We start from the raw sequence: 12,086 nt of genomic DNA on the forward strand, positions 1-12,086 counted from the left end.
GCTTTTTCTCTCGTTTTATCCACGAGAAGGATATCATCAGCAAAAAGCATACACCAAGGTACATCCTCCTGTAGATGTCCAGTAAGATCATCCATAACTAAAGCAAAAGGATATGGGCTTAAAGTCGATCACTGATGTAATCCAATAGAAATAGGAAAATATTTGGTCAATCCTCCTTCAGTTTGAACAAAAGTAATAGCTCTAGTACACATATCTTTAATGACTTGAATATAAATCATATCAACACCTTTCTTCTCAAGAACTTTCCAAAGGATATCTCTTGGAACCTTATCGAAAGTTTTTTCTAAATCAATAAAAATCAAATGTAGATTCACCTTATTATCTCTGATATTCTCCATCAAACCTCTCAATAAATGTATAGCTTCCATAATAGATCTGCCCGGCATAAATCCAAATTAATTATGAGAAATCTTTGTAATGCGTCTTAACCTATGTTCAATTACCCTCTCCCATAATTTTAAAGTATGGCACATCAACTTAATTCCTCTATAATTTGCACACTCTTGTGCATCCCCTTTATTCTTAAAAATGGGGACCAAAATACTCTTCCTCCACGCCTCAAACATCTTTTAGTTTTTAAAAAAATATTAAAGAATTTAGTAAGCTAAGAAACTCCCAAATCTCCTAAATATTTCCACACTTCAATTGGGATATCATCAAGTCCTACAGACTTTCCACCCTTGGTTTTCTTTAAAGTCTCCCCAACTTCTTTTACTATAATGGGACGGTAGAAATGAAACGTTTTATTATTATAAAAGACTAATTGAAATTTAAATCAACTTTGATAAGCTTGAGTTCATATATTTCACAAACCCAATTCTATTGTCTTGTGAATTAAATGCGTAGACCAACAGATCCTGACATTTATACAGTTTCATATTTCCATCAACCAAATCAACAAAAATTGACAACCTCTAATGCCCCGCCAATTCTATATGAAAAAAGCATGTCATAAAGCGCATTTGCTAGAACAATAAATTATTATCGCATCATAGAAAAGGTTATATAACTTCAAAGACCAATTCTGCATTTTGTTTAAAATATAAAATTTAAATATAAACACTAAATTCCCAACATTAAATGTGACACATTTATGTACATATCTACCTTTTAATTTTGATAAAATATTCATGAAGCAATCAAACATCAGATTATTATCCTATCTCATTCTACATGTAGCTTATAAAATGGTTGACTTCCTCAATAATATAGCACAACATTAGAATGTTAAGATCTACCTATAAGATTAAAAACAACTACCAAACATTCACGGAATGGCCTGTCATATCCCTTCTGAAAAAACAATAATTATATTACAGTCATCTATATTTCAGAATATGCAGCAAGAAAATATTGTTTGCTTAAAAGCTAATTCTAATAAATCTATAATACTTAGTTTCTATGTTTTCAACTTAAACTTTTAAGAATTTTTATATGTTTTATTCTCTAATTACAGGTTAATTATAACAACAACTTGGATCTCTGAAGGTTCATAATGAATATGTACGACATTGCTCCATCTTTACATTTTCTTGCACACACAAACTCTTCATCAAGGAAATCCCAATGGTCAAGAAATAAAAATATTTATGAAATGATTTCAAAAGAATGCATAAATTTTGATTGTCAATCATTATGCAAGAATAGGGGGATTCAAAATAAAACAAACAAATGAGATTAAACTGTTATCATAGTAAGATGAAAAAGATTCAATTATAGCAAATACAGTAAAAGGGACCATTATTAGTAAATAGAGGCATTTACATACATGCCACCATATTTACATATCTAACAGCTAAACTTTACCTTTTTACATTTAGAGCACCCAACACCCAAATCAACCCAAATCATTCATATCACAACAAAAATACCACCATTTTAACTTTTAAAAAGTGAAATACATGTTTTCATGCATAGGTAAGATGGCATGTATAAAACAATTAAATTTTGGGTGTTAGATATGTAAATACATAGCAACTGAGCAGAATGTATGTAAATGTTCCTAGTAAATAATAGTTCTATTCTAGCTTACAACATTTTAACTTTGCCAAAATACCTGAAAATTACCAGCAAGACGTCTATACCGCCCAAAGAGGTAGCCCATTTCCCTAGGGCCGACACCAATATCTTCTGCAGGTAGATCCTAACCATAAAGAAGAAACACAAGATTCTAGATTTAAGCCGCAGCATAGCTTAGTAGCTATCCCAAATATTTTCAATCAAATGAGGATAAGTACCAATACAAAATCCCAGTGAATTTATAGCTACCTGATCTGGTCCTAGGTATCGATACAACTCATCCATAAAGCTTTGACAAAAGCGCATTATCTGCAAAAAAGGATAAGAACTATACTGTAGAAAATGACCTAACGTGATATACATTAACGGATAATGGCATTTACATATCAACACACAATTCTAATGTATTTCATATCACACATCTAAACTTCCATATTTACACATAGAGCACTCAAATCTTTAAAATCACATAAAAAATAGCACTATTAGCACTATTACCACTTTTAGCACTATTACCACTTTTTAAAAGTGAAATACACCATTTTCATGCATAGGTTTAAAACACAAAGGTGCTATGTATGTAAATATGAAAGCTTAGATGTGGGATATGTAAATATATAAGAATTGTGTGCTAGGTATGTAAATTTCCCTAGGTATTTACAAGCATGGCACACAATTATAATGTATTTACATATCTGACACATAAACATTTATATTTACACATATAGCACTCAAATCTTTAATATTACATCAAGAATAGCACTATAAGACTTTTAAAAAATGAAATACACATTTTCACCAAAGTGATACGTATGTAAATATGAAAGTTTAGGTGTGAGATATGTAAAAATGTAAGAATTGTGACTAGGTATTTCCATCACAGATAAAGCGAATACCTCATTCTCACTTTTTCCTTTTGGGTCAAAATCGCTCCCACCCCCAGCCCCTCCAAGTTTGTATGGTGATAAGGCATTCTTCAAGGTCTGCAAAAGAGACATCAGACAAGTCAGAAAACAACACAATTTGACAATGTAAAACAGATTTTACTACTGTATGGATTGACAACAACAGCAACACTATGACTTAATGCAAAATACTAGTGTTTAGTTGGTGCATCATTATCCAATATTCAATCTTGTAAATGAAGTGGGGGCATAAGGGTTCGAGTAATTCCATGTCAGCGAGATTAGGGCAGTCGATTCCTGCAATCGAAGCAATACCAAACCGGAAACCTTTGCTTTTATTTTCTTTCTAATTTTCAGCATGTTTCATCTTATATTTCCTTTCCGGTTATTTCTTTTATATATATATATATATATACATATACATATACGTATACATGTATATACAGATACATATACGTATCCATGTATATACATATACATATACGTATACATGTATATACAGATACATATACGTATCCATGTATATACATAACATATACGTATAACATGTATATACATATACATATACGTATACATGTATATACATATACATATACGTATACATGTATATACATATACATATACGTATACATGTATATACATATACATATATATATATGTATATACATATATATATATATATATAGAAAAAACCCGAGAACAAATATATTAATACGGAAAAGATACAGAAATATTGTATGAGAGGGCCTAAAAGAAAGTCCAACTCATACAATACAACACACAAAAAACCCAGATAAAGCAAAGATACATAAAGTTCAAAAATAAAAAAGCCACAAAAAGGCACAAAAATGTTAGGGACGTCCCACTTTAGTTCTCCTGCCTCTAGTTCTCGAAAGTGAGCCGGCTAACAAATTAGTAGGGTGAGTACCATTGCCCGTATAACCAAAGTATCATCCATCAGATTCCTAAGCTCAATTAGATCTTGTAGGTTTCAATTCTTCTTCTTCCTCCTGAATGTGTAGACCTGTCATTCCTCATCTGATGATTGACTCATTTAACCAGTAGATTCCAAAGGTGGTCGGACAGGTGTAGGTTGTTGCACGTCTTGATCCTCATGAGCCAGAGTAATATTAACATCTTTCTGGACCTGATGAGACGATAGTGAAATAGTAGAAGTATTTCCAAAGACGAGGGAGCTGCAACTGGGGACTGAATAGTTGTCATATTGTCTGCGGGGATAGTGACGTCCGGAATATTCTTATGATGATCAATAGTGTCAAAAACTGGGAGCTAATCATGAGAAGATGAGGAGATGGAATCACAGCCTCCAGCGGAGTAGTTTGCTTTTTTGGTCTGAGTTGGGGGTGTAGATGGTGACATTGAGAACTGGAGTATCCAAACATACGACAGTTCGAACAATACGACCGAAATGGTCCAATATCTATTTTCTATCAATATTCATGGTGTTGTGTGTCCAACCAGATTTCCTCAGAAACGAGTTAAGTGATATTTTTTTCAACAAGTATTATGACTTCAGAAAGAACGGGACAGATTAAAAGTATGAATGTCCGTCTTGAGTGATTTCTCATAAACTGAGACAATCAAATACAATACTTTTTTGAAAAAAATAATAAAATTTCAGACCAAAGAAACGAATTCAAACTGGAATGATTGGCGGTTCCGACTGTGAGTCAAAATCCACAAACCATTTCAAAATCTTCATTGCTCTGTTATCAATCCATATTTTCCTTCTGGGAAATAAACGCGTTTAATCTTCTTCATTACTAATTTGAATAAGAATGTGTCTCTCATCTAATAGTCCAATTTTCCATTCTCCAACAAGGTACATAAGTTTAACTTTTTTTACGAATAAGCACCATTTTGGGATGACTATATAGAAAATTCTCAACCAAATTCAGACGACAGAAGGAAACAAGTAGAATACATTCAGCTTCTGTAAAAATGATGACAGACTTCTCATTCTTATTGTTAGTTTCTTGATGTCCTCCGCTCATGATGTCCTCCGCTCATGTCCTCCGCTCACTCAAACGAAGGAGGGAAAGATGACGATTTTGGTGTGCCTGAGACGTGGACACCGGCAAGGGCAGCGGCATATGAATTGTCAGAAACCATCATCAAAGACAGGCGTGACGTTCAGAGAAGAAAGCAAACGAGGGAAAAAATTATGTCGAAATAGCCGAAGCTAAGAAAAGGAAGGACGATGCGAGACGGGAAGAGCGCAGAGAACGCAGAAAATCGTGAGCAGTACCGGCGAGACTGAGCTCAGGGGGCGGCAGACCGGGGGGGGGGCCCCGGGGGGGGGGGCCGCAGAGCCTGGAAATCCCGAGCCAAGAAAGCTCGCGAGACCGGAAGACGGGATACAAGTCTCATCTCAGAGCCAGAGAAGAAGCGCGGGAAGAGAACAGAATCGAGCGCGAAGACGCCGAGAGGAAACAACGAAGTCGTAACTGTTGAAAGCTTTTCATTATATATATATATATATATATATATATGAGCTATTAGGGTTGGATTATTAGTTTTTGGCTTGAGTTTTGTTCGGGTCAGCCATCAGCATTTCTATTTCTCCTTTCTAGGATGTCTCCAAAGGTCTAAGTGGTGTTTCGGTTGTATCTCGCTCTTGAGGTGATGATTATCCTCCCTCTACCCCTCCACACCTTTCCCATATTTCTCCCCGTTGCCCATCCTTGCTACAACCGCTAGAATAGCCGCCTCCTGGCACTTTTCTACAGTCCCATCTTGCAGCCACATGCCAGAATCAGCTCTTCTCCTTTCCATCATGTTGCCGCCCTCCAGAATCAGCATCCTGCCCCTTACACCTTGCTGCCGCCTACAAGGAAACGCAGTCCTCCTCCATCCACCTTACTGCATTCCTCGACTGTTTACTATCTATTCTAGCATCCCTCCCATGCCGCCGCCACGCAGAGCCATGTTTTCTGTTGTTTCCCCACTGTCGCAGCCACCCACGCTTGTTGCCATCACTCTAGACACCAACCTCCACCTATGTCCGCGCTGCTAGCCGCTTCCCCTGTGCCGTCCCCACCTTCATCCTTGCTGCCATCACTCAGGAAAGCCCTTTCACGTCGATCTCCGTTGTTTGCTTGCTGTCCAGGAACCTGGGAAACAAATCCTTGTTGTTTCTACTTATCAATCATCCTTTACCACCACCTAGCCACCTTCCAGACCCTCACAGTCCACCACCACCACCCTTTGATCCAATACTGGTTGGAGTTAGTATCGTGTCTATTGCAATTGCAGATTTCTGTTATGATTGGTAGTAATTTTCTATTTGATTTTAGTGAAAAATTTTCTATACCACTTCTCTAAATTAATGAACACTTCAAGGCCTAAGGTTTACCCACAAGTTGAATCTTTTGCACAAAAAAAAAGAAGAAAAAAAAGCTCTATTAATTCCATATGCTTCATGTAAGTACCGGTTACATTTGTCTGCCATATAAAAGAGCAGGTATAAAAAATTAGTTATGTTCTCGATGATTCATTATTTTTATATTTCCCATTTGAGCCCCTGCCTTGGCTTCTTTAACTCTAACAAAATACTGCATATTCCATCAATAATTTTATTCTTAAAACTTGGGTGACATGCAAGAGAGGTTCAGGCTGAATGTTGATATATCAGTGAAAACTTTTTCTACATAGCTCATCCTTTTTAATGAATTTATTTCCTTTTACTTTACTTAGAAGATGAAAGCGCAGGATGACAATGCACTCTTTAGGTTAATCAATTTATGTGCATACTTAATCACAAAAATGGGTGGCATTTAATTTTAGGAAGATTTACACGCATACCACTCAATTCCTATGTATTTACATATCTAATATCTAACACCTACTAAACTTCAGTTTTTACATATATGTCACCTTACCCATGCAAGAAAAGTTGTGTTTCATTTTTTAAAATTTAAAAAAGTGGATTTTTTAATGTGATATGAAAGATTTTGACAGTGAAAATGTAAAAGGCAATGTTTAGGAGTTAGATATGTAAATACATAGCAATTCGGTGGTACATAGCAATTCGATGGTATGTATATAATGCCCATTAATTTCATCATAAGAAATATGTCAACTTGAGGTGCAGAGAGATGAAAACTGTAATAAACAAAATTTCTTCTCGCCTTTTTTTCTTCTTTCCTCTCTTGCCCGATGCTTTATCGACTTCCTAAATCACGGCCCTTTCCTTCTTTCTTCTCCTACTCGCACTTGCCGCCTTCCTTTTCTTCACTCGTTTCTTGCCTCCCGCAGCTATTTAGAGAGGGGTCGAGCATGGGCTAAGGCACCAAACAACCTTGCCTCTCCCTTACCTACATCCACCGATCTCCATCCCGCTCTTGTTTTTCTCAGTTTGCCCAACACCATCGGCGGCTCTATGACTAAATCTGTGCAATACTGTCGTGCTTGGAGCTCGTCGAGAAGGCAACAACAGCATCGTGGCACTATACCTCCTTTCGTCCACTCCAAACCATTGAGGAAGGTAACGCTCATCTGTCCCCCCTTTCTCCCTGTCGCACCATAACTTCTCTAAATCCTATAAATACATCTTCCTGAAATTAAGGCAAGCGGGGAGAAACAAAAATTATTAAATTGTAGGATTTTAAGTTATCGTTTTTATTTTGATCTTTAAGTTTTAGTAAACCAAGTTTAATTAAATTCATAATTTTTTTTCTTTAGATGACATTAGTAATAATAACAATAACATGTCGATTAGGTTATACCTAAAATAATTTTAATTACATAATTAATCATATGTTATTTTCTAATTTGTGTAGGATACCAATCAAACCATTGAATTTATAGAAATATCACGTTTGCCGCCTCAAAGTAAATAACGACTTGTTATTAGAGGATGAAAGTACTCTTCTTAGTTAGAGGTATTATTCTTTATTAATTGTAGTAGAATCACAAATATTGCTTATGTTTGTCACGTGTCAGTCATGTCTTTGCAACTTCAATTATGATGTTGCACTTGTTATAGGCTTCCTATATTGTTCATGATGAAATTACTAATTGTCTTAATTTATTGCTGCATACCTGAATAATCTTGTAATTATAGTATTTTTTTTTTCTAGCATTTTACAAACTTACATGTGGATTCATATCATATCACAAGCCGATGCGAAATTACATACTTCTTATATATTATAACGTGAAAGCAATTTGACATGCTTGTGTGAGATATGTAGGTCGATGGAATCCTTTTGAAATTTGGCTAGCCAGGCGATAGGCCCACAGAGTTGCGACTCTACAGAAAATTGTCGGGTTTCCTTGTGTTGGTATTGATCTCCCTGGTTTCAGGGTATCTATTAAAATTGATTATATCAATATAAATGAAAAAAAAAATAATAGAAAAATCTTAATTGCATGTTTTCTTATGATATTTTGGTTTACCTCTCTTTTTGCTTCATGATGTTATATATACATGAAGTACTCATCCATATTTATTGTTCATACTGCATGTCATACTTCTCTTACCGTTTATGATTTAATAAATAACTGTTATTTATTGAGTTTGTTTATCAAACTGAATCTTTTATATTTTTGGCAAAATAGGTTCTATTCAGCCACCAGTAGAACCATCTTCAGAGCAGACTTTTCAGATTTAGTTTCCCAGTTTGATAATTTTCCTTGGTATTGCTTTTAGCTATTGTATTTTTCTTTGTTGAGGCTGGATAGTTGTTCCATGTTATCATTCATATTCGATTCAGGTAGTTTTCGATTTTCAGTTCAGTTGTATCAGTGAACTTTTCAGTACTAATAAATTTTACTTCTCTCTCGTTTAATTTGTATGCAAGTCTTTGAGAATATAAAACAAGTTCATTTCATTTAATCATACCCTGCATTGACTAGGTGTACCGCCTTCTGAATCCGGGCTGCAACAAAAACAATGATTTCCTTACAAGAACTCTATTTATGAGTTCTATGATGAATTTTATAGGAAAATGTTAATGGTTTTAGGCCTCTATGTTGTTGCCAGTTCATATCTTTGATAAATGTGATATGGCGGATTTATAATCAGGTATTTATTAAGGTTAAAAGAGAAAGAAATATGATTAAGACTTCACAATAGAAAGATGCTAGTGCTTTTTGTTTCAGCCTCTATATGTGGAGAGGAAAAGATTGCTTTGCATATCCAATATAATCAGTTTATTCTGGTTAAAAAAAAGCTTCATTTGTTTGCTTGAACTTATATGATTTTTCTTGAGCTACAGAAATAATGGTTACACCATATGAGCTAAAGAAATAATGGTTACACCATATATTGTATATATAAGAATTCTCATATTCCATGCATTGTGCAGGGCATTTGCTAGCCCTAATAATAAATCTAATAATTCAGTCATTTCACAAATCTCGTTTATGGAGTATCAAATGCCAGCTTTGTTGCCATTAGTGAAAAAACATGCCTAATTTCATTGAAACACCCATGCCCAATATTATAATCGATAATGATACATTAATATTAAATATTTAAGAAAAGATAAAGAATTTCCTTAAGATAGTTTGCTTGAATATTATTTATTATAATAAGATAATTTGTTACTTTCATATCCAATTGCAATGAGCATAGTTCAATAGTAATTTTGAACTACAAAAGAAGTTAGAATTCACAATCTAATAGACTATACTAAAAAAATAAATTTTATTTCGTGAAGCAGAATCTAAGAATCCACTTGGGGCAGCTGCAGCTTTATATAAAAGTTCTTGCAGAACTATTGTGGGAAAAGTCGAAATTTAAAAGTTGGTATGGGAATCATAGACTGTTCTTTTTGAAAAAGATGGATAACTAGTAGATTTGGTTGTAAAAATTTATTTTCCACCACAATTTTTTGGAAAGCTACAAGCAAGCTGTAGCCAAACGACTTTATGATAGTTTTATGAGAGCAAACCAGAGAAGAAGATGCCACAAATGGGCCTTAAATTGCTTACAAAAAGCAGCCAAAAACACAATTATATTATGCGCAAAACATATAATGTATCTTCCCCTTCATGACTTCTTAACCACGAAAAACATACTTGTGGGGGGTAACTCAACCAATATAGGGTAGGGGGAGAATGAACGGATTTCAAGCTGATCCGGTGAAATCTCAAAGTAGCCCAAAATTAGCGCATGGATAGAACTAATTTGATTTCAAGCTAGTGTAGCTCAAATAAGCCTATTTACCCAGCTCAAAATAATTTATTTCTCAAAATCAGCTCATGGATAGAATCAATTCGATTTCAAGCTAGCTTGGCTCAAATAAATCCAATTGGCTAGCTCAAAATAACTTATTTTCCCTATCAACAATAAAAATAAAATAATATTTAATAAGCATATCTATATATTCACAAACCATATACACATCTATATTCACATATATGAATAAATTAAATTTAAAAAATATGCATTATATTTATATTTCAAGCTGATATCAAGCAAACTTGATCCGATCCAAGCCTAGCTTGAATCGGGATTGAAGATTGGACCAAGTCAAAATTTTGGCTCGAGGCTCAATTATTTTGGTTTGATTTTGTTCAATCCAAGCTAAAATCGATTTAAGTTTTAAACTTTGACTAAAAACTAAGTCATAACCTAGTTTAGGCCAAAGGTAGTTATGTTCATGCAAGCAAGCACAATAGCATCACAAAATGAAGCCAAAAAGATAGATTAACCAAACTATCTCATGCAAAGTGTGACCAAAGTCCTCAATCAATTATTATAAGACCAAATCCTAACATTTCAGTGCGACGTTGAGTCGCATGGGTGCTCCTAAGTAATGATAACAATAATCATCTATGATTGAAAAAAAAAGGCATTTATATACATAGCACACAATTTTTATGTATTTACATATCTCGCACCTAAACTTCCATATTTATACACATAACAATCAAATCCTTAATATCATATCAATAGTCCTATTATCACTTTTTAAAAGTCAAATACACATTTTCATGCGTAGGTTTAAAGCCGAAAGTGCAATGCATGTAAGTATGTAAGTTTAGGTGTGAGATATGTAAATACATAAGAATTGTGTGTTGCATATGAAAATTTCCCAAAACGAAATAGAAACCTAGAAAATAATCAAATCAATCCACAAAATCTATTCTAGTGAATATGCTCCCTTAGCATAACGACGGTACTAATCATATTTCTCAATTCAAAACACATGATTAAGAAATCATTTTCCAAATTGAAACACAAAACATACCTGTTCAAAAGCAATGAATTTGGCAATACTAAGATTCATCGTCGGGTGAAATCGAAGACCACCCCTACATGGACCCAACACCTGACTGAATCGCACACGAAAGCCTCGATTTACATGTGTCTCTCCCCTATCATCAATCCAAGGAACCCTAAAAATGATCATTCGCTCTGGTTCCAACAAGCGCTCCAAAATATGGGCATACCTGACAAACAAGCGAAATGCTAACAGCTATCTTAACACTTAAAATAAGACCTATATTCTCCAATTAAAGCAATCAAAACAAAATCAATTTGAGATACTTACTGAGAACCCTTCAAAAGTACTGGCTCTAGAGAATTTATCACTTCTTGAACTGATTGCAAAAATTCAACTTCATGAGGATCCCTCTTTAAGATGGATTCAACAATTGAACCGGCAGTTTTTGACATTAAAGCTATAATTTTGCAATGAAGTGGAGAATGACAACCAACAATCAGTTTCACATGGCAAAATGAAATATTATTTTCAGAAATAGTAACTTTGTTTAGTTGATAACAACCCATACTTAAAGAATCAGCATATACAGAAGATTATAATGAATTCCCAAGATAAAAATGAAATGAAATGAAATTCTAGCATTTCATGGTTTCGTTATAAGACTCCCACCACTAGATAGTTGATAAATCTAGCATATTTTGCATGATCTTTGATTCAGTTTCCCAATATCACAAAAAGACTTGAGTTTCTGATTGTAGCAATCTCATATGATCAAATAAGACTATGTTAACACGTAGGTGTCTTTGAATAGATAGACAATTAACAAGAAACAAACATATTGAGCACATAAAGTGCAACTAGGCGCATGAAATATAGCACGAATATACACAAGTTTCAAGTCAATATGTTGATAAAGGATTGCAAATTGAAGCATAATGCATAA

The 12,086-nt window shown here is 34.3% G+C and overlaps 1 protein-coding gene across 2 annotated transcripts in view; it reads right to left on the reverse strand.

Moving 5' to 3' along the window:
- Positions 1-11,600, reverse strand: part of LOC110024959 (NADP-specific glutamate dehydrogenase) — a gene marked incomplete at its 5' end in the record, with an annotated part of 39,372 nt that extends 27,772 nt beyond the window's left edge. Inside the window, 5 exon segments of one of the 2 annotated variants that reach the window (XM_020725164.1) lie at positions 2,089-2,164; positions 2,290-2,349; positions 2,937-3,023; positions 11,168-11,369; positions 11,471-11,600. In XM_020725164.1, the coding sequence (XP_020580823.1) occupies positions 2,089-2,164; positions 2,290-2,349; positions 2,937-3,023; positions 11,168-11,369; positions 11,471-11,600 (555 nt within the window). 2 annotated transcript variants of the gene reach the window in all.
- Between the last annotated feature and the right edge of the window lie 486 nt (positions 11,601-12,086).

The sequence above is a fragment of the Phalaenopsis equestris genome, unplaced genomic scaffold, assembly GCF_001263595.1.
Source record: "Phalaenopsis equestris unplaced genomic scaffold, ASM126359v1 Scaffold000282, whole genome shotgun sequence".
In the NCBI taxonomy this organism is placed as follows: Eukaryota; Viridiplantae; Streptophyta; class Magnoliopsida; order Asparagales; family Orchidaceae; genus Phalaenopsis; species Phalaenopsis equestris.